The sequence below is a fragment of the Medicago truncatula genome, chromosome 4, assembly GCF_003473485.1.
Source record: "Medicago truncatula cultivar Jemalong A17 chromosome 4, MtrunA17r5.0-ANR, whole genome shotgun sequence".
NCBI classification, from domain to species: Eukaryota; Viridiplantae; Streptophyta; class Magnoliopsida; order Fabales; family Fabaceae; genus Medicago; species Medicago truncatula.
The window spans coordinates 45,511,606-45,535,259 of NC_053045.1; the positions used below are offsets into that span (position 1 = coordinate 45,511,606).

Consider the following 23,654-nt stretch of genomic DNA (forward strand, 5'->3'; position numbering starts at 1 on the left):
TCTCTCTTTTATTTCAGCTTTTCACGGACTAGTTTAAGCTACACAGCCACAGAGATTCCTTCCCATGTTGTCACTCTCTTCCAAAAGCAACTACATATAATAGAGTCCTCTTTCTTTCACTCCCAACACCCATCACGGGCTACTAAAAAATGTGTTATTAGCATTTTTCTACACCCTCTAATATGACATATATAATTTAGTAGCAGACTCAATACAAGCATAACCTTTTACTTATTTTTGTGTTTTCAAATTCTCAAGGTCACAATGGCTTATGTTGAAAACAGAACACCGAATGTCTCTGTTTTCCTCTGTTTCTTTATTCTGTTTGCCACAATTTTGTTGAGTTGCGGTCGAGTTTCGAGCCAAACATCTGCAGTTTTCGCCTGCGATGTTGCCAAGAATCCGGCATTGGCGAATTACGGGTTCTGCAACAAGAAGTTGAGTGTGGATGCAAGAGTGAAAGACCTTGTGAGAAGGTTGACATTGCAAGAGAAGGTTGGTAACCTTGTGAATTCTGCTGTTGATGTAAGCAGACTTGGGATTCCAAAATATGAATGGTGGTCTGAAGCACTTCATGGAGTCTCTAACATTGGTCCAGGAACTCATTTTTCCAATGTTATACCTGGGTCAACCAGTTTTCCTATGCCTATTCTCATTGCAGCTTCTTTCAATGCTTCCTTGTTTCAAACCATAGGAAAGGTAAGGTTTCTCTTATCATATCCTGCATGTTAATGGTGTAAATAACATGTATTGTTAACTTTCAAATGGTGTTTTATGGCGAATATGTGTAGGTGGTTTCGACGGAAGCAAGAGCAATGCACAATGTAGGGTTAGCTGGTTTAACATATTGGTCACCAAACATTAACATATTTAGGGATCCAAGATGGGGAAGAGGTCAAGAAACACCAGGAGAAGACCCTTTACTTGCTAGCAAATATGCAGCAGGGTATGTGAAAGGTCTACAACAAACTGATGATGGAGACTCAAACAAGCTTAAGGTTGCTGCTTGTTGCAAACACTACACTGCCTATGATGTTGATGACTGGAAAGGTGTTCAGCGTTACACCTTCAATGCTGTGGTAATGTATCAATATCATTGTTTGAAATAAAAACTAGTTAATGTGTTTTTGAGGATTATTTTAATTGTTGTTGTTTTGCACTTTTGCTTGTTGATTTTGATTTTGTTAGGTGACACAACAAGATTTGGATGACACATATCAACCACCTTTTAAGAGCTGTGTGATTGATGGAAATGTAGCTAGTGTTATGTGTTCCTACAATCAAGTAAATGGAAAACCGACTTGTGCTGACCCTGATCTTCTTAAAGGTGTTATCCGTGGCAAATGGAAACTAAATGGGTATCTTTTCATTTTTCAAACCTCTTAATCTTCTATCTCACACACCATCATTCAAATATAAACAAAATATACATACCTCATACTTTTTTGAAAACAAACTATAGAATGCGGCAACTTTAAAACTCTTGAGTGAGAAATTTGTTGTTCACTATAATTCTATCCGGGTTGAGGAAATAGTTTTTGTAGTTGCGAATAAAGAATACCCAATTTACACTCAAAAAAATTATCTTTATATGAGAATAAAAAGATTGTTAGAAAATAAATATATATTAATTAAATGACATTTAGAAATAATATTGTTAGATAGAGTGAAATCAGATAAGATTTATTTATATTTTAGACCAGCAAACATAAGTTTTTTTTTTACTTATATTGAAGATTTGAGAAAAATAACGGTGTTTATCATTCTTTTTTGTTTTTGATGTTTTTCTTTAGAATAAGTATGAATATATTATATGTTTCTGTGCTATGCAGATATATAGTTTCTGATTGTGACTCAGTAGATGTGCTTTTCAAAAATCAACACTACACCAAGACCCCTGAGGAAGCTGCAGCCAAATCCATTCTAGCAGGTAAACTAAATCCGAAAAGATACATGTTCATAGACAACAACAATTGAATTGTCATTTACTTAGATGATTCATTTGAAATTTAATTAGTGTAGCTTCTTTAAAATTATACAAGGTAACTACTTGTTTATCATTGTTGTGTAAAATTTTTGATTTTGCAGGATTGGATTTGAACTGTGGGAGTTTTCTTGGCCGATATACAGAAGGTGCTGTCAAGCAAGGGCTTATAGGTGAAGCATCCATTAACAATGCTGTCTACAATAATTTTGCGACATTAATGCGTCTAGGTTTCTTTGATGGCGATCCTAGCAAGCAAGCTTATGGAAACCTTGGTCCAAAAGATGTCTGCACTTCAGCAAACCAGGAGCTAGCTCGTGAAGCTGCAAGGCAAGGGATTGTGTTGCTTAAAAACTGTGCAGGATCATTGCCTCTTAATGCCAAAGCTATTAAATCATTGGCAGTTATTGGTCCCAATGCCAATGCTACTAGGGCCATGATTGGAAACTACGAAGGTATCAAATTTTCCCTCTCCTATAATTTTTATAGGCAAAATGTATAATATAGTTTGTTTTTGAAGTTGCATTGACATAATATTTAAGAAATACTAACAAGTTCTAAAACTTTGCAGGCATTCCATGCAAATATACATCACCTTTGCAAGGCCTAACAGCCTTAGTTCCCACAAGCTTTGCTGCTGGCTGTCCTGATGTTCAATGCACCAATGCTGCACTAGATGATGCCAAAAAGATTGCAGCCTCAGCAGATGCAACCGTGATTGTAGTCGGTGCAAATCTTGCAATAGAGGCAGAGAGTCATGACAGGGTTAACATTCTTCTTCCAGGACAGCAGCAACAGTTAGTTACTGAAGTTGCAAATGTAGCTAAGGGACCTGTGATTCTTGCCATAATGTCTGGAGGAGGCATGGATGTTTCCTTTGCTAAAACTAATAAAAAAATCACAAGCATTCTGTGGGTTGGCTATCCTGGAGAAGCTGGTGGAGCTGCCATAGCTGATGTCATCTTTGGGTATCATAATCCAAGTAAGTCAATCTCATTGACATGCTTTCCTCATATCACAGAATTATCATTCCAATAATTTGGATAGCCTTTTGTCACAATTTTCAAGCACTCACGCATGCAGTAAGACGAAGTTGTTGGATAAACGACTTTGATTTTAAACTCGGTATATCAGCTTCAAAAACAAACTTGAAATTGTAGTCGTTCAATCTTGATCTAATGGCTCTAAGTAGCTAAATGCATGAATGCGTGGAAATTGTGACGGCTTACGACCTAAATAATGGATTCACTCATGAAAATTGCCCCCCACCCCCCACCCACTAAGTTCTAGTAATTCTCAATAATATATGTTTATATATTATCTGCATTAGCATATACACTTTATTATATATCATATACTTGGTGACCTCACTAGGATCTAACTATATGAGTATGGTCTGCACAACTTAATTTTTTTATTCAGGTGGAAGGCTACCCATGACATGGTATCCACAATCATATGTAGACAAAGTACCAATGACCAATATGAACATGAGGCCTGATCCTGCTACAGGCTACCCTGGTAGAACATACAGATTTTATAAAGGGGAAACTGTCTTCTCATTTGGAGATGGAATAAGCTACTCAACTTTCGAGCATAAATTGGTTAAAGCACCACAATTGGTGTCTGTTCCTTTAGCTGAGGATCACGTCTGTCGTTCCTCAAAATGTAAGTCACTTGATGTTGTTGGCGAACATTGTCAAAACTTAGTCTTTGATATTCACCTCAGGATCAAGAACAAAGGGAAAATGAGCAGTAGCCAAACAGTGTTTTTGTTCTCTACTCCTCCTGCAGTGCACAATGCACCTCAGAAACACTTGTTGGCTTTCGAAAAAGTACACTTTACAGGAAAATCAGAAGCACTGGTCAGTTTCAAAGTAGATGTTTGTAAAGATTTGAGTGTGGTTGATGAACTTGGCAACAGAAAAGTTGCCCTAGGAAAACATATGCTTCATGTAGGAGACTTGAAGCATCCTTTGAGCGTGATGATTTAAAGCAATCATCTGCACTGAGTCTTATTTTTAACCTTATTGGTTTCCTTAAAAAATTTAAGGGAACCATAACTTGCATTAAAAAAGGGAGGCCAGGAATAATTTTTAGAGGTGATTCAGTAATTGTAACAAATTTCTCTGTTTCTATTCTTATTCAAATAAAAAATCAATATCAACTGTGCCAGTTTTCTACTACTACTGAGGCAAGTCAGATCCTATAACCACAACAAATCTATACCAATTTTCTACTCATCCTCATGATTTACAACTTGGTCTATCACACCTACGTGTGCACTGTGGTACAGTTCAAAAATCAAAATGATTTCACCTGATACCTGGCCAGTTTTCTAGCATAAACATGCTTGATTGCAATTTCTTCGTAAATCCTATTGATATAAACAACTAAAACTAATTCTAATCAAGATTGTGCAACAAGAACATAAACTAATAATAATCAATTCATACTAGTCACTAGATTTAGATGACAATTCCCAATAAACATCGTTGCTCAACAAATTATTTAAACAAACAAAACCAATAAGCATCAACAGAAAATCCACATAAAACACAATATGTTGATTCTTAAGGTTGATTTCGAGCAATTCACAACAACATAAAATACAAGGAACATGCACTATTATTTGGATTTTAATTGCTCTGTACCACCGAAGGTGTGTCTCATGTCCAATCTGTACATTTGATTATGTCATCAGTGTTATGTCTGTGCTTCATGGATTAATTCTCACTCAAGTAACCAAAACAATTAACAACAGAAAAAAACACCTCAATTAAATTAAACAACACAGTTCCATTCCATGCATTCACAGAAGAAATAGTATAAATGGATAATATTTCAAAATGTTGTATCTGCAACAAAATATAATATAAAAAAACAACATACACTTTCAAGTATTTTGAGTTACTACTACATACAGCAGCGTCATTGCTGATGACACGTCCGATTAAAGCATCAACAGGATGAGTATCGCGGAGTCCACCATAGCTAGTGTTAGCAGTGGAGGAAGTAACCCTGCTCGAAACAGAAGACGCTGAACGGGATTTGAGGAACAGAGATCCAATCCTTGAGTCTATCGGAGCTGATCATGGTCTGTCTATCTAGCATGCGACTATCTGGGTTGTTAGCCATATTTACACAACAAACAACATGAGAAAAAAAAAATCAATGAACAACTCACTGAGGCATTTCATTTAACACTTGAAGCACAAAATATACATACTTGATTCATTGTATTGTTTCAATTTTAAACTACCTAATTGTAGTTAAATTTAGTCTAAACAACATTTACAGTCAAAACATGCAAATATTTGATCACAAGCTACCAACAAAAAAATTCATCAAATTTGTATCTCATGTGTTTGTTGAAATGCTTGAGAAGAACTCACTTTGTGTTTTGAGTAGGAGGCTTACGACTGTAGGAGGCTCACCAAATTAAGTTTTCTCTCGGCCTCACAAATTGGTTACTTATCAATATGTGGTTGATTTGGCCCACCTATAATCGAATTAAGCCAACACCTGCAAATATCTTTGTTTGTAGATGGATGACATTAAAACTGTGGATCTCATACTATCATTGACATCAAACCTTGCATATATTACGCGCATTGTCCTTCGCTGAGTTTACGGGGACATTTGATTGTATTATTTTTGTTTTAGCATTTTTTTTTTTGAACAAGCCAAAATGAAATTATATTACCAAAAACAATAGCAATCTCTTAGCACAAGGTGTGCCTAAAAGACTAATACCAATATACAAGAAAACAAAGTCAAGAGGAAACAACCTCCGGTGGTTAGCCAATGCCCAGACAAACCAAAGGACTTGACCACCACATCTGAGTTCCAAAAACAAAAGTGGCATTTTTAACTTTCAGCCGCACTAACGATAACAACTTAATTTTATCAAGCAATCTAGGAGCCTCGGTTACAACATTTTTAAACAAACGATTGTTACGCTCACTCCAAATCATCCAAGTAGTCAAAAGCCAGATAGCATTGGAATGAATGAAATTTATTTTGCTGTGAAAAAAAAGATAATTTTTAGGAATAGTTTAGATTTGATAAGAAAATATTTTGACTGTATTTAAAAAAAAAATGATCCAGTTGGTTTATTTTTTAAGAGAAGCTTGGCTAATCTATTTCACATTGGACCACACTTTGATGACATCGCTGAATCTCTTTAACTTGCTTTAAAAATAGTACTGCTCCTACTACCTACTTCAATGTTTTGTTTTGTCATGAAGCAAAACAGCTACTACCAAACTAATTAGATCGTTTATCCGTGCTGCTGCACGGGTCATAATTTACTAAAACTATTAGTTGAAAGCCATTGTTATATATCCAATAAAATTAATATATAGTTACTCAATATACTGAATTGTTCTGACGTAATGCGATTAATTGACGTACGATCGTCTTACATAGGTTAAAAAAATTCGAAGATATGAGAGACATACATAGCCATAATTGTTCGGCCTATGTTACTCCACCCTGAATTTAAATATATCAATTCAAAGCAAATTGACTAACATAGTTGGTTTCTAATAAGTGTATCTATTGCAAAATATGTAACCATCAGCACCAATTCACCTGAAAACATTAAATAACATATAAGTTTCATTATGCAGGTGAGAGTTTATATGGCATAATTTCCTTCAAGTGTATCATAATTTGAATTCAACTCCCGCTTCTTTTTTACATTATCAATCTTCTCGCGGGTTTGTATGGTAATAGAGGCTACATTTTTAGCTTCTTCCACAATTTCAGTTATCTTCTCCTTACATTTTGAGCAAGCATCCTCTAACTATGGCTTCTCTTGTTGAACCCTACGTGCTTTCTCCTTGTGCAAACGATTCTGTGCTTTGATATCTTCAATTTCAACATCCCAGGCCTTGATCTTATCCTCAGCGGCACTAATGGACTCGTCAAACTTCATTATCTTGTCTTTATTGCTTGAAGCTTGGATATTGAAACTTTATGATCCACATTTAAGATGTTTAAGGGTAACATTGCTCGGTTTTCCTTCATCAATATTCAATGTGGTGTCTATAAAGATTTTGGTGAAAACAATAATACCAGAACTTTGTTTCTCAGAAAGCTCATTAGCTCTATAATTGAATTTAACTAACAAAGCTTTCACCTCTTCTCCAAGTTTGGGTAAATGTTTCAATAGATTTCTTGAAAATGCCAACTCCCTTAATTCATCAAGCAGCATCTTGATATAAAAAATGCAGATAGTTTTAGAGGCATGAGTACATGAGTTAATTGATATAACTTAATTTTAACATGTTAGAAACTGAAATCTGCATAATATAATTGAACATACCAATAGATATCATGGTCCTTAAGATAAACAGAGTTAATTGCCATTCTCATTTCAAGTTTAACCTTCCATAATCACACAATCTAGGGAAAATAGTATGCAAAAAAACCCAAATGAGGGGTTTAAATTCTTGCAAATGCAAATCCATAAAAATGTCAAACAAAGAAGTGTTAGAGAGAGTAATAAAAAGAAAAGATATAAACAATTTTAAGAAAATGTGAATCAAAATAAAATAAATGGTCCCTATTTATACATGAGAAGTCCTAAAGAAGAGAGACATGGATTCATGCATGCAACACAAATTAGGCAAAGAGTAAAATTGAATGAAAAAAGCCTATCGCACAAAATGGCTAAACAGAAACATTGAAGGCAGACCTTGAAGTAGCAGCGGAGGAAAAAAACTTACATAAACAAAACACATAATGCAGTATAACACACGCTGACAGCCACGAAGAAAAAGCTCCCTCATGTCCGAACATATAAGCTTAAGTCTTGGACATATAAGCTTAAGTCTTCTTAATTCAAATACGATCTAAAAACACATCAACTACCAACACTATATAGCAATTTGAAAATGAGATACATAACACCATCTATCAAGACACATTCTCAACATAAAATATCATGCTAAATAGCTTTTTGAGTTATAGGCTGCTTTAAGATCCAAATGTGTCGTACATTTTTGGTTCATGCCTAAAGTTTTTATGAAGAATCCTTTCAAAAAATAATATAATTGAGTTAGATCTGCTCAAATATCATTATAAAGTATTTCATGCTATACTATCAATAAAAAAACCAAAGTTGCAATGTATGCTATCTAAGGCTACTCCATATTCTAAATGATTCAACACACAGTTATACATGTAAAAATTTGAAAGAAACTCTTTATAATATAAGTAAAATTAAAAAAAATAAAAGGATCTTCAAATTGAGATGGTAAGCATAAATATAAGAAATCAAACTATTCAAAGTCTCTCCCATCAAATGAGTCAACACATTTTGTTTCAATTTTCAACCAATATAAACTTCAAACTACCAGCAAATTTGTTTATTTTCAACATTGGAACAAAAATCAAACAAAGAAGAAAAACACACTATAGTACAAAGGCATCGTCATACCACTGTGAGCTCTGCCCCACCATCGCAAGCAAGTTGTCAACAATCCAAAAAGGAATTCAAAATCAAGGACACCTTGTTGCTTTAGGAGGGCTGAAACAATGAAAAGGAAAAATCAACAGTCGCAGAAAAATTATGAGAAAAAAAAGTAACGTTAAAAGGAAATAATTAAACCATAAAATCTGATAAAGTAACATAATAGAAAACACAGTGGCATCAAGTAAGTCGACTTTGACTACAAAGATAACTTCATGTCAAACAACGCTTGATTCTAAAACTCCTTCTTCATCCTATGTAAGTGGTTTTGATTTTTTTAAACATAGAACACCAAACCCTAAAAGGAATCAATATGCAAGATAATTCAATGTTCCCAATTCATCTTCAAGCTCATTTTGTAACACCAGACTCATTATTTTGATAAAAAAAAAAAAAAACACATAAGAAATGTAAAATGATTAGATTTGCAACAGAGTGAAAGACAAAGGCATATTGCTAAAGATTAAGAAAACAACAAATCTCAATGCCTTGTGATAAAAAATAAATATATGTATGTCTATGCTTCGTTGACAGAGGGAGAGAGCGAGTGAGAGAGATAGCTGTATTGGAATGTCTATGCTTTCTCAGTCAAAACAGTGTTAAACAACCAAAATAGCAACACACACAAAAACACACATAGCCCAAATAATCCTTAACCAAACACAGATGTGCACCGAGGAACCTGATTACAGCGATGTACCACTACGAATCCAGAGAACCTGGTGAAAGGAGAGATACACGACAAACCAACACAAAAGAAGGAGGAACCGACAAAAGTGACACAATGTTGGGAGACCACCGTGGCTGCAAGGTCGTGGAAAGAGAGAACTTACCGCAGACGGTGGCAGTTGAGTCGACGACGGCGAGGGATGAGAGGAGAAATACGACGGTGAAAGTAGAAAAGACATGGAAGAGAGTGAAATTTTCTTCATTGGCGTGGAGAGAGAGAGAGAGAGAGAGAGAGAGAGAGAGAGAGAGAGGTATTGAAATGAAGCTAGATGGAATTCAAAAGGTTGCACAGAAAAAGAAGAAAGGTGAGTTTGTATAAATCAATTTGTATTTGTTGTTGCATTGAAAAACGAAAAACGCATCTGGAAAAAGAAAACTTGGAGCTGGTTGAAATTCAAATTTGAAGGAGGGAGGGCGCCAAATTTTTAGGTTTAGGGTTAGGAATTAGGGTAAGCATGTTTGCTAGGATTAGATATAAAGATAAGACTTTTTTTATTCAAAGATAGTGACAATTACGCGTAGTTATGCATAAAATGCAATTAAACATCTGATCAATGAATGAATTCCCGTTTATGATCAATCAAATTCAAACGTGTTAGTTGGAAAAACATATTGACATCCACAAAGCCACAAACCTCGACAAGGTGAAGTATCCCATAGTATGTATTACACGGCATGATTAAATTAAAGCACCCCATCCTCCCTTAAATACTCCCCATAATCTAAAAACTGTTCAAAAAATATTTTGAGCGGTTTCTTTTAAGAAAAATCGATTTTCGTTTTGGTTAACAATTTGTTGTTGGTTTTTTATTGTTGGAATAGGAATCTATCACCAATTATAAATGATTAGAATGTTTAATATTGAGAATACGAATAATGAACTATTTTGATGCAGAAAAGTGAATGATTTGAGCATAAAACGTGCCTGCGAATGAACTATCTTGAAATTTAAAGTGCAAAGAATCTAAAAAATACATTGAAAATGTACAGTGCATAAAGTAAAATAAATGAAGGTCAACTGGCATAAACTTGAAGTGCAAGAAATATAAATGAGTTTAAAAAGTAAATTGCTATGTTGTTAAAAGTGCACAAATGTAAAAGACTTTGAAAATTAATTGCAGAAACTTATAAGTACATAAATATAAATGAAAATCATGTAAATCAAACTAAGAGTAAACCGTGTTAAATTAAATTTGACAAAAAAATAAATGACCTACGTAATCAAATACCAAAAATAGACGATCATTTAGAGTTTTATGTGATTTTTGAAATGCATTAAGCAACTCTCGTTACAAAGTCTTCAAACCTTATAGAGAAGTATCCTAACAGCTAATGGCATACATGTTTGTTTGCCATGTATTCTAAACCTAAATTTGGTCTTCAACACGTGCTTTTTATGTTGTGTCTCGACATGGATCTCTTTGTTGTAATGTCGAGCAAAGACTTGTTTTCCTTCTGTTTATTTTTCTAAGTCTACAAAGGCTTATCCATTTACTTGATCAGTTCTTGCATTTTTATTTATTTATAAAACACAAACTTCGTAGTCCCTTCAACAAAATCACAAAGATATGACATGATCTTCTTTGTTTTACTTATGTTCAAGTCTTGAGTAAATATGAGTAATTTCTTCAAAACCAATCATGCCTTTTTTGGGTAAACACAATAGTCATGAAATATTCATTATTGTTTAACGAAGTATGATAATTCAGTTTGTGAGTTTTATCTTATAATAATTATTTCAATGAACAGACATCAAATGCATATAATTAATTCATTTTCCCCTTTCCTAAGTAAAAAATAAATAAATTCTTCCATTCTCTTCAAATCAATTTTTTTTATAAATGATCCTTGTTTTCAACATTTGATCTAGTGATAAAAAAAACACAGACATTATTGGACCTAGAGGTCCTAAGTTTAAGCCCTTCTAATATTCTAGTTGTAATGGGAGATAGGATAGGTGATGGATACTAATTGATAGCATAGCATTCTCTTACTTTAATAAAAGATTAGATAAGTTGAAGCAAAAAATTGTTAAAAAATATATTTTGTAAAAAAATTATGACCAACATTTTACAGTTCCAGTTTTACTTTCATAAAATATTAGATAAGTTACCTGGGTTCGAACCCGGGATATCACAGGTTTGTGTGAGTTTAATTTCAGTGGATTACCACTTCATCAAAGACAACAAAAAAAAAAAGATAAGTTGAAGCAACAAATTGTTTAAAAAAACATTTTGTAAAAAAATTATGACCAATATTTTGCTTAATGGCATTTTACGATTCAATTTTAACAAAAATGAAAATAAAGTTAATACATTTAATTGAAAATTCTAAAAAAGAAAATTATTCTCGTGAAATTTGGTTGTCTAAATGATAAATATTTCTCATATAAAAAAATGATAAATTTCCATTAATGGAAATGTCTGTAGATTGGAGTATGTTAGCTAAACAAAGTATTTTCGTTTAAGTGATTAATAAATTCACATTAAAATTAGAACGAATCATTTGAAAGAATTAAAGTTCGATTATTTATGAAAACAGCTATTGAATATATTTTATCCGTCTTTGAACTTCATATTACTAAAACTCATCCCCTAAAATTACACGAGGGTTAACAAACCAAAAAAAAAAGAGTATCGTCAAAATGACTTATATGAATGCCAAAGGACAATTTTAGTCTTGTTTTGTCACCATGTACTATTTTGTTGTAAATAAAATCCAAAATGGTTCTGTTGTCATTTTAGTATGTAGTCTTATATAGGCTTGCTTTTGAGTAACACCAAAGGGCAAGCCACCAAATTGACAATTTAAGTGTTTAACCTAATATAATTTCTTAGTCATCGTGACTGATTACTTTCAGTAACATGACTATCTATACTTATTAATTGAATTCATTATGTATTTGTTTTTCTCTTTCCTTTTCAAAAATAAAAAAGAATTAGGACAACCAAACCAGTAGTTGTATTTAAAAAACTAATGAATTTCAATTAAAAATAAATTAATCGAAATAATTCAAATTTAAATTTGTTGAAACAATTTTTTATCGATTACTTACTTTTGAACGAAACTTCAAATTACTAGTTTATTTATTGAGAAAATTGAAATATTAAGACAGAGGAAAAAAAAACAATTAAACCATCATAGTTTCTTTCTATTAATTTCAACTCTTTCCGATGTCAATTTGGATGAGTTAATTTAACTTCTTAAAAAAAAAAATCTCGTTTATTTTGTGATGACTAAAAGTACTTAAAGAATATATTATTCTTTTAGAACTAAAAACATACTAACATGAAAAATGAATTACAGAAGGAAAAAAAAAAGACGAAAAAATAAATTTGGCTTTAAATTTTGATACTTGACAAAATACAAATTAATAAGTGATATTTAACTACATAAAAAAAAGTGACATACATCATGAGTTCTCTCTCCACAACCTCTATCTGTCCCTCACTGCGAGCTCACTCTAATTTCTTTCGACGAAATACTTTTCCTGGATATCTCTCACTAACGACAATTCGGTGGTGGTGAAGACAATGTGATGGTGGTTGTAACGCCCTAATTGTTATATTTAATTATTTTGATTTATGTGGGTATATATATGTGTGTGATTTTGGGTGATTTATGTGGTGTATTATTTTATTATATGGTTTATTTAATAATAATTAGAATAAGTGTGAAATAATAATTATTTTGGTGTTTGGGGAATTAATAGAATTTATTAAAATTAAAGGGAGTTAAGTGTAATAATGGGGAGTTGAGAAGGCAGTTAAGATAGAAAGATTAGAGTCAGAAACACTTTTATGTGAAACTGACAGTTTTGGGAGAAAGGAGGGAAGAGCAAGTAGAACTCAAGAAACTAAATTGTTGTGCATTTCTTTCTGCAATTCTAAGGTAAGGGTGAGGTTTACTTCAATAGTGTAGTTACTGATTTCTGATTTTGAGTTTAACAGGTTTTGGTGAGGAATTGGGATTTTGGGGTTTTATGATAAAATGAGGATTTTAAAGTTGTAAGCATGATTTTGATGTTAGAATTAGTTTCTGGTTGCATAGAACACTTAATTATGTATCTGTAAACTGATTTGGGGAGTGATTGGAAGAAAAATGGGATTTTTGGAAAAAACCAGTTTTCTGCCCGTACAGAAGTTCATCGCTCGCCTCGCGGGTAGCCTTGCTCGCCATGGCGAGTGAGCAACTTCATAGCTCGCCTCGCGAGCAGACCAACTCGCCATGGCGAGTAGCCCAGATCAAAACTTGATTTTTGAAAAGTTGTTATAAGATGTTTTGGGGATGGTTTAAGGTACCTAGATGATATTAATGAAGACTGGAACAAGTTTTAGGTTAAAAAGATGAATAGGGAACTTAGAATTGAGATTTGAGTGAGAAAATGTCATTTTTCCCGAGAGCACCTATTTTTCACTCGCCTCGAGTTCGCCTTGAACTCGCTATGGCGAGCTTGTGGTTTTGTGAACTCGCCATGGCGAGCAGATGTGCTCGCGAGGCGAGCTGTGCAATTTTGAGTGCAGTTTTGCTTGCATGAATGGTAATGTTTGAGTGTTGTTGTTTAAGCATAATTATATTTAATTGTGCATAATTCTGAATGGTTGGATCTTTGTTGGTTGTTGATTGATGTTGAGGAATGCATTGTATGTTTTAACTATTAATCATACATGTTGTTTAAGTGGAGTCACATGGAGTTTGCATTGCATGGTCAGTTGTATGTAGATATACACAAGTAGGTCCATGGCATATGCATAAAACAGCGGAGAGGACTCATGTCCTGGAGTACTAGTTGCTCAACAGCGGTGAGGGCTTCGGTCCTGATGAATGCTTTAACCATTCAAAAGCGGTGAGGGCTTCGGTCCTGTTTGGTACCACATGCATATTGCATCCATTGAGAAGTCTAAGGTGGTGTCTTAGCAGTGTTGTCATGTCATTTGCATGAGTCTTAGTTGTTGATTGCGGTTGTTACTTGATGATTGATGTTGTTGATGAATATGTATTTATATATTCATTGTGATGGTGGTATATTGATGATGTTGTTGTTGCTTGTGAATTATATATATATATATATATATATATATATATATATATATATATATATGTTTGCAAGATGATGTGTTTGTTGATTAGGGTGTTAGATTCAATTGAAGATTTTAATATCTATATTTATTGTTGTGAATCTCACCCCTTCTGCTTGAAAATGTTGCCCTTCCTATGGGTAACTTGCAGGTGATCCTGAGTAGTTGGTGGTGGCTCAATGTCGTGTCTAGGGCTCTGACACGTGGGAATGGGAATTATTATTTATATTATTGTTGTTTTTCCTTTCCATGTATCAAATTTTGGAATTGTGATGTGGAGCCTTTTATTGTCTTTTGAACAATGATGTTGACTTATGCTAAGGTCTTTAATGCCATAGACTGTTGTTGGATGTTCATGAGGTTATGGATTTGAAAACTATTCCGCTGCTATGTTTTCATATATATCAAGTTGTTTTGCCTAAATAGTTTTATTTTCTATTTAAGAAATTTTGAAATGACGTGTAGCATGCCCGTTGTGAAATTACTCTGATGAATATTTGTTATTTAATTGCTTTTGGGTAACAGGGTGTTATTGGTTGTGAGGACGGCATGATGGTATAGTTAGGACAACTTGATGGTGGTGTTTTAGGGCGAGGTGATGACTAATTCATTTTTTCTTGTTATTGCGTTGAAATAACAGAAGTATACCTGATGTCATAAAAAAATATGTTCAAATATCATTTATTTATTAAAATCCATGAAACATTAAACACACTCTTTAATATTAAAAAAAAGTTAACACTAGAAACTAGCAAGTGTCATTGACATACATGTTAAAGAACCTAAAATAAATTGTGTTGAAAATAACATTTTTTAAACTAAAAAAAATTTAACATGCAATTTTTTGGGATATTATACCAAAAAAAAACCTACTCCCTCCGTTTCAAAATGAGTGACGCTTTAGCAAAAAAAATTGTTTCAAAATAAATGTCACTTTCAGTTTCCAATGCAATAATAACTTTTTCTTTTCAATTGTATCCTCCAATTAATACTCTGCACACTACTTCAAAAGTATTATTTTTAAAACTAACCAATAATTAATAAGGATAATTTGGTAAAATAATCATTCTCTTTCTTTTAATCATTGCATTTCTTAATATGAGTGTAAACACCTAAAACGACACTCATTTTAAAACGGATGGAGTATAATATACTAGGGTCTTGTTAACAAGTTCCATAAAGACATTGTTTAAGGAACCCATAAAAAGAAATAATGCTTTGAAAATATAAGTCAAACACTTGTTAAAGTTATAACCGTACAATTTTCAATGCAAAAGTTACTACTTTTAGATGCTTAAACAATGTCCTTAAGGCACTTGTTAACATTTTCCAAGATATTATTACTTCATCCGTTCCTATATTTAAGCACTCATTTGATTTTATTTTTGTCCCTAAATGTAAACCTCTTTTCAAATTATTAGATGCATTTATTATTATTTTTCCTAAACATACTCTTAATTAATACTACTAACTAATCTTGAAATATGAAAAGTCAAATTTAATACACATATAAACAAATGATAATTTAGTAATATTAACACACAAAATAAACACATTAATTATACTGACAACTTTTCTTAAGAAATGTGAAAAAAATCAAAGGAGACTTACATATAGAGATTGAGGGAGTATTTTTTAAAAAGTGTCCTTCCAAAGATAGTTGTTCGTATTTTCCTTGAAAAAAACACATTTTTGAAACAAGTACCTTATGCAAATTCATCACTTGTAAATGTTTGGAGGATAAAAACGAGAAACCCAATGTGAATGAGCAAACCTAAGATGCCCAACCCGAAACGGAAACTGATTCTTGCGTCATTATTCTGCTTCTAGTTCTACCCAACACAATTATGCTCTCAGATTTTCTCCTCTTACGTCATACACCAACTTTATATACATAGATTCGTCTCGTTCATCAAAGCGTTGACTTGAGCCATATTCAACGGTCATGATTAATCATTACCATGAATCTACCCTTCCCGCAGGTGATTGTTCTTAGAGAGCCACGACAACTTCCTCTTCCACCAACGAAAAAACAAAACACAAAATCCCAAAACAGACAAAAATTTAAAAAGACGAAACCACCCTTTATTCTAACCGTACATAATGCCGACCATAGGGGTAGTCAAGGAACTCCACCCCAAATTTCCTTTTCGAGCAAAAAGGTACATGCCCCGCAAACTAGCATGTGACGCTTGTATTATGCCTCATATGCCAAAAGGGTCGGTTTTGTCATTTTCACATTCCATTCATTGTACCTTGATATTTTTCATAAGCTTCTCCTCACCATTGAAATTTACAACCTTTTTATGAAAGGAATACATGCATTTTTTGGTTTGCTGATAATATATCACCATATAAAATTCATACATAATTATGAGATCTTTTAACTTATCAATATCAATATCGTCACTTATTTATATTTGAACATCAAAATGAAGAGTGTGTTTGGTTATACGGTGATGGAAATTGAGTTTAATAGAACTTAATTATATAAAATTGTTTTTAGTTAAAAGTAATTCAGACTAAAAGTGTTTTGTGTTTGAAATTTGGATATATTCATTTTTTTTTTTAAGATATATAGGTATATAAATTTAAAAGTTAATGAAATTATAAATTTCTATGTGAAAATCAATTATATAATAAAAAACTATAAACAATAACTTCAAGTAAAATCAACTACAGATGTTGAATCAATTCTACTCGACACAACCAAACATGTTAGAATCAATTATGCACGTTTTGAATCAATTTTAACCCCTTTAAAATGGAATCAAACATGCACGAAGATGTCCAATTTAATAACTTTTTTTTTGTGTGTTAATTGAATATTTTTTGCACGCAACTAATACCAAATTATACCCTAGAGTGCTTAGAAGAGATAATACGTGTCTCTTCTAACTTAACTAAGGTCTTGGTTTGGAATACAACCTTAGGCATGCATCAACGTTGAAACTCTTAAGAAAAGCTTGCCGCTCATTCGAATCCCACAATATTCGAGAGATTAGGAAGATACCCAATTTACACAAAAAATATGACGATTAGAAAATGGGTATTGCTAACCATTGCCCTTGGGGCATTGGTTAAAGTACTAAAATAAGTAAGTTTGCATCGAAAAGTGGTGTGATCATTGATAAGAAAAAAGTAAAGACTTGTATTTCCAAGACAAAGTTTATATTAATGAAATCCTTAACCATTGCCCTCAGGACACTAGTTAGCAAGACCCTTAGAAAATATGTGCAGCTTAACAATATTATAATGGAAAATGTTACCAAGTGCCCATAGGTATGAGGACTTGATAAGAAGTTTAAAAGGGAAGCTTTGTCTTGGATTTTGTGTATTCAACACATTTAAACATTAAAAAGTAACTTTTTCTACATAAAAGTTATCAATTGTTTCTATTTTTTAAATCTTCAGGTCACTTGTTAACAAGATCCTGTTAATTTATCAATTGTTTTAAGACAATTTGTCAAAAATAAGAAAAATACAAAAAAACAAACAAACAGAGCCGCCCCTACTTTATTTATTGACAAGGCTTTATGACGTAATGAATTTCCATTTCTATTTCTCTTTCTAGAATTTTTGTGTGCTTCTCTTTCCTTTGTTTTTTCCTTCACACTTTGCGTTTTTGCTTCGTCTTCTTCGAAGTGTCAATGGTACAGACTGATTCTCAGATCTGAATACTATTTCCATTTCCACTTTCCATCTTCATTTTTCACAATCACGGTATAATTCTATTCTGATTCTGCTTTATTTCCTATACCATGTTTCAGTAATTTTTATTGCTCTATGATTAATTACTATTTTTTTTATTGCTATGGCTAGCTCTTATTGTTCTTTGTGTAACTTTTTTGTTTGAGCTGTAACTAGCTGGTTTTTGAACCGTGTTTGCAATCTTTGTTATGCCTTTTGGTTGGTTTTGCTACTATATGTAACTGGCTTGTTGAGTTTTCAAGAATTCAGTGTATGAGGGGATTTTATTGTAATATCATATGAGAATATAATTTGAATCTCTCTTACTATTTTTTGTTATTGGTTTGGGAATCTACTAGATTTGCTACTGGGAATGAATTTTTACTCTTTATGTTTATGTTTTACTCTCATGGTAGAATTTCGTGAAACAATTATAATCTTTGATCTACTTGTAATTGTATTACTTATATTTTATTTGTTTCTTTATTTATTTATTTACTTATTTTTGTTTTTGTTTTCTGATGTGAGTGTGATGCAGGCTAATTGATTTTCTTTCTCTGCTTAAACCTTGGTGTTTTTTTTTCTTCATTTTTTCCAATATGGTTTTTAAATGAATATCCTAAATCTCAGATTTAAAAGAATGCGTGAGTTTGGTGTTTTTTTTCCTACTTGGATCTACTACTTTGTTGTATAGAAGTTGCAAATTTTATTTCAGTAGTGTTGATTCTCTTATAGCAATTATTATATGTACATTTTCAATGTTGTATTTTTATGTGCTTGATGTGCTACAAGTATAATTACTAGCTGTATATAAATCTCATAATGAAGTTATCTTATTCAATAGTTAACGTCTTCTTGAAGGAAGTGTAGCATAGTTTGCGTGCACGTTGATAATTTTTGCCCCCGACCAGAGTTGTTATCTTATTTATACTTCCTTGCTCAAGGCTTGAAGTGGTTGTTATGTTCAAATTTCGTGCAGGTACATCTTTAACATTCTTTTCTATATTTGGAAACTCTGCAAATAAATTACATACTGAAAGGACTTTCTGACCACGGATCTCTATTCAAAGAAAATGGGAATGGATCATACCCTTTCAGATCGGCAAAGGTTAGAGAACTCCTCATGTTTTTTTTTTAGTTACCTTTTAATCAATGTCTTTGTTGAAGCATGAATTTTGCCCCCGATTGGTTGTGTTTTAAGTCAAAGCTATATCATTCTTCTAAAACGACTTGAGGTTATTTCGTAATGAAGCAAATAAACCGCTTCATGTTCTGACCTTTTGATCAGTTTTTTCCCTTTTAATAATTCATTTCTTGTGTACAAACAATATGGTGTTTTCATATCTACTTGTTTAATTGTTATTTTATTACAATTTTTAAATTTTTGAGCTGAGAGTACTGATTACAACTTAAAATTCCAAAGTCATGTTTCTTAATGAATGCCGCATTGTGGCTAATAATGAAATTCAAGATTTCTTCCATAATAATACTACCTATTTTGAAATATGATTTTTCTTCTCTTCATGAGTTATAACTTTCGGAAGACTCTTTGATGACCTTACAAGATTCTTGTACGTTAAAGAGTAATGCATCTAATAGATCGAAATTTACTTCAACGTTGATATGATGTCACAAATTTGATTTATGTGCCATATGTCACAAATTTGATTTACGTGCCATATGTCACTATCTAATTGACTGGCACGATACCTTCTGGAGGGTGCAAGATTTTCTCCCTTCACAGTTTTCATTTTTAATTTGTTAAGTAAAACCTTTCACAATCAATCAAAGTTTTGGTGCTTGGATACCTTTTAACGCGTTAATGTACGTGTGACACTTGGAAAACTTTATGAACAACCTTTGGATCTTGTCTGTAATGCATATGTCATTCACATATTTTATTCAGCTTGCTGAAATGATAGCTACATCTTAGTATTCTGCTACTTGATATATGACAGATCATCTGTTATGTTATTTTTGGTTTTGATTTTTCATTTGAAAAGCTTTTTCCCTTCATGATGAGAGTAATCTTCATGAAACAAGAGAGTAATCTTCATTGCAAACAATTATAATGAATCTCTGCACTAGTATCAATGTGATACAGATCAGAGATCAATAATAGAGCTAGTATACGGAAGGTATTTGAGAGATTTGTCCTTCCCTTTCTCCATCTCTTCAAAAGTTCAAACAATCAATAACCACTCTCTAACTAACGCCCAACCTCCTTTTATTTCTAAATACATTGTTGACACTAGAATTGGGTATTTTTTGGATGATTGAAACACTTACACTAATTTTTAACATGAATTGAATATAGATCCAAAGGTGATTATTTTTTAAGTAAATTGATTAAAACAATCAAATTGCCTAAGCTATATGAAAAGGCTTCATTTTGTTAATAGGAGAGAAATACCTTCTGCGCCTAATATACATATAGATGCCTGTTAAGGAAAATATTTAGCATCACTGGTGCATGTATGCCTTTATGACAAGTATGAAAAATTGTTTTTTAAAGAAATCAAAACAGTTATTTCAAACCATCTCCTCCCATTTCCTCATGTTTGGGAAGTCTGTGCTGTCGTGCTTTATGAACCAATCTTTCTTAAACATCCGGGGAAGAGCTTTACTGTCCAGAGACAGCACAAAAGTAGGCTGGACACTTGTTTTCAATGTTGCAATTCCAAGGTTTAGGCTGTAGGCTACAACAGTCAATCTGCATGTGCAACTATCTTCAACCTTTTGGATTGTTTAGACAAATTGCTGCTTCATTATGAAACTTGTCATTGCAATTCCATGCCAGTATGTTTAGAACTTTCTCTATGCCTTCCCTCTTGCGAATATATTTGCACCTTTGTAACCCTTTTTAGTGTGTCAATATATTTTTACTTGTACCTTTGAGTCCCTTTTAATGTGTATGTCATTTTATTTTATTTAGAAGGTTTGAGGTGAGATTTAAAACTTGACATTTCCTATTCCAATTACATGAACTGACCTCTCAATCTAGGTAGTATTGAGTTTTATATGGATGTGTTGTGGTGTGTGTTATGAAAAGATAATTTTCTTCCCAATGAGTATTAACTAAAAAAAAAATTATTTCCTTTTTTCTTTGTCAGGGTTAATGAAGCTTAATGATTTAATCACAAGGAGCACGAGAAGCTCCAGAGAACTCTTCACATCAATATTAACCAGTCTTATAAAAGGTTTCTTCCCAAGAGACGTTATAAGATATATTTGGTATCATAAGAATTTTTGAAGCTTTTGGGATATAGTGAAAATGGACAGAGCTGATACATCAGGCTTTGTAAGCGGTGGATGCTTTATGCTCAAGTTTCGTTTTCTAGTCTGGTAGGTATGTGGATCTTGTAGTAGTATGTGTGAATTGTTCTGCTACTTCAACCTTCTGTAGCTGTAGTGCAAACCATCTGGATAATGGATTTGAATAAGAAAGCTGTACTGTTTCCTCATGATGCTGAGCTTAGGATTGGCAATACTGCATTAAGCTTGAATGGTATTGGCTTTGGAGAAACCAATAATACTGATTATGGATGTCGTGAGAGGAATCTTGGGATGGAGTTTTCCAATGCTTCTGATGATGGCTGCAGATTGGTTCTTGGATTGGGTCCAACCCCGAAGGCATATGGAGATGACTACAATGACATGATGTTTAATAAAAAGAAAAAATCAGCCAGTCTTTTTTCTCAGAGCATGCCATCTGAATGTGAATCAATTCTTCAACTTGGCCTTTCAGGTGCAGCAAATGAGACATCAAGTGTAATGGAGTACTCGGGTTCAACAGAGACTGACGTGAATCTTTCATGTTTCTCCAGCCAGACATCAGGAGAATATAATTATGCAATGATACCTGTCGTTGATGAGGGTTCTACCTCAGCAAAGAAATCAGGTGGTTATATGCCATCACTTCTTTTAGCTCCAAGAATGGATAATGCTGAAATTTCAGTGCAGACACAAGAACTAATTCTTGGGACTAAATCTCAGATGTGCCCCGAACCATCCAGTGCAACAAATCAATCACTTGGCACCACATCTGGTCCTCAGGAAACCGCGATAAGTTCACAGAACCGAACAAGCAATCCTAAGAGATGCAGATTTTTTGGCTGTTCAAAGGGAGCTCGAGGTGCTTCAGGTCTTTGTATTGGACATGGGGGTGGACAGAGATGTCAGAAACCAGGATGCAACAAGGGTGCTGAGAGTCGTACTGCTTATTGTAAGGCCCATGGTGGAGGCAAGAGGTGCCAACACTTAGGGTGTACCAAAAGTGCCGAGGGGAAGACAGATTATTGCATAGCACACGGTGGTGGTAGGCGATGTGGGTATCCAGGTGGGTGCGCAAAAGCTGCACGAGGTAAGTCGGGACTTTGTATTAGACATGGAGGAGGTAAGAGATGCACGATAGAAGGCTGCACCAGAAGTGCTGAAGGGCAAGCTGGGCTGTGCATCTCCCATGGGGGTGGACGCCGTTGTCAGTATCGCGAATGTTCAAAGGGTGCACAAGGGAGCACCATGTTTTGCAAGGCACATGGTGGTGGGAAGCGTTGCTCATTTGCTGGGTGCACCAAAGGTGCTGAAGGAAGCACCCCACTATGCAAGGCCCACGGTGGAGGCAAGCGTTGCCTTTTCAATGGTGGTGGTATTTGTCCAAAAAGCGTACATGGAGGAACAAACTTTTGTGTTGCTCATGGTGGTGGAAAGAGGTGTGCTGTTTCCGGTTGCACCAAGAGTGCACGTGGCCGTACCGACTGTTGTGTTAGGCATGGCGGGGGTAAACGCTGCAAGTTTGAAAGCTGTGGGAAGAGTGCTCAAGGGAGCACAGATTTCTGCAAGGCCCATGGTGGAGGAAAACGATGCAATTGGGGAGATGGAAAGTGCGAGAAATTTGCAAGGGGAAAAAGCGGGCTCTGTGCTGCTCACTGCAGCTTGTTGCAAGAAAGCGAAATGAGCAAGGGAAGTCTAATTGCACCGGGACTTTTCCGTGGTCTTGTGCCTTCTGCTTCCACTGCCTGTAGCAGTTATGAGAACAACACCTCCTCAGGCGTCAGCGTTGTGTCTGATTCCTATGATTCTACGGAAACACCTACAAGAAGACATCACCACCTTATACCCAAGGAGGTGTTAGTTCCACTCTCAATGAAATCACCATCTTACTCAAACTTCTTGGCAGCCAATAAGCCAACACAAGACAGAAACCTCCAAAACATTGCTGCCGGCTGCAGTGGTACTAAAAAAGCCTCCGACTTTAATTTGCCGGAGGGCAGGGTTCACGGTGGCGACCTCATGTTGTTTTTTGGAGGGAATCTCAAAAATGCACTTGATGGTATCTGAAGTCAGAGGGAGTTTCAAGTTTGTGACTCTCAAGCTGTATGTAGATTTCACTTTAGGAAATAGTAGGGACCATTCCTGTGCATAAGTGTTTGTGCAACATGTTGAGTAACTCAGTTATTATTGTTGTGTGTTGATAAGTTGATTATTAGCCATTAAGCTCTTATTGTTTGTAGTGTTTCTCCATTCTTCAATGATGTAAGGTGTCAACGTGGCAATCTCAAACAATAAGCACATAAATCCACTGCCACAAACAGTCTCATAATTCTGTGTTTTCTGTAATTAAATCATTGTATTCTTAAAACCTGTAGTACTTTCTATTTTGCTTCAATTAAATACCAATGCGGTGAACCTA

At 34.0% G+C, this 23,654-nt stretch overlaps 2 protein-coding genes and 2 long non-coding RNA genes across 4 annotated transcripts; 2 read left to right on the forward strand and 2 right to left on the reverse strand.

The window, feature by feature from the left end:
- On the forward strand, positions 1 to 4,170 carry LOC25493289 (beta-xylosidase/alpha-L-arabinofuranosidase 2). Its single transcript, XM_013601758.3, has 7 exons — positions 1 to 699; positions 792 to 1,079; positions 1,189 to 1,358; positions 1,833 to 1,930; positions 2,089 to 2,439; positions 2,556 to 2,966; positions 3,407 to 4,170. The coding sequence occupies exons 1-7, from the start codon at positions 265 to 267 to the stop codon at positions 3,976 to 3,978; spliced, it is 2,325 nt and encodes a 774-aa protein (XP_013457212.1). The 5' UTR covers positions 1 to 264; the 3' UTR covers positions 3,979 to 4,170.
- Positions 4,171 to 4,738: 568 nt separating this feature from the next.
- LOC112421258 (uncharacterized) lies at positions 4,739 to 5,615 on the reverse strand. The gene is made up of 2 exons (XR_003011458.2): positions 5,380 to 5,615; positions 4,739 to 5,106 (listed from the first exon to the last, which is right to left on the reverse strand). It is a non-coding gene; the product is annotated as an uncharacterized lncRNA (long non-coding RNA).
- A 960-nt stretch (positions 5,616 to 6,575) lies between these two features.
- On the reverse strand, positions 6,576 to 9,594 carry LOC25493290 (uncharacterized). The gene is made up of 3 exons (XR_003011159.2): positions 9,299 to 9,594; positions 7,317 to 8,522; positions 6,576 to 7,205 (listed from the first exon to the last, which is right to left on the reverse strand). It is a non-coding gene; the product is annotated as an uncharacterized lncRNA (long non-coding RNA).
- An 8,222-nt stretch (positions 9,595 to 17,816) lies between these two features.
- Positions 17,817 to 23,630, forward strand: LOC25493291 (uncharacterized). The gene is made up of 3 exons (XM_013601760.3): positions 17,817 to 17,995; positions 18,942 to 19,070; positions 21,076 to 23,630. Exon 3 carries the CDS (start codon positions 21,392 to 21,394, stop codon positions 23,300 to 23,302), a length of 1,911 nt encoding a protein of 636 aa, XP_013457214.1. The 5' UTR covers positions 17,817 to 17,995; positions 18,942 to 19,070; positions 21,076 to 21,391; the 3' UTR covers positions 23,303 to 23,630.
- Positions 23,631 to 23,654: the final 24 nt, after the last annotated feature.

Coding starts and splice junctions, on each gene's coding strand:
- LOC25493289 (XM_013601758.3), top strand. CDS start 265: ATGGCTTATGTTGAAAACAGAACACCGAATGTCTCTGTTTTCCTCTGT. Junction 2,440..2,555: donor CATGATTGGAAACTACGAAG/GTATCAAATTTT, acceptor AAAACTTTGCAG/GCATTCCATGCAAATATACA. Junction 2,967..3,406: donor CTTTGGGTATCATAATCCAA/GTAAGTCAATCT, acceptor TTTTTTATTCAG/GTGGAAGGCTACCCATGACA.
- LOC25493291 (XM_013601760.3), top strand. CDS start 21,392: ATGGATTTGAATAAGAAAGCTGTACTGTTTCCTCATGATGCTGAGCTT.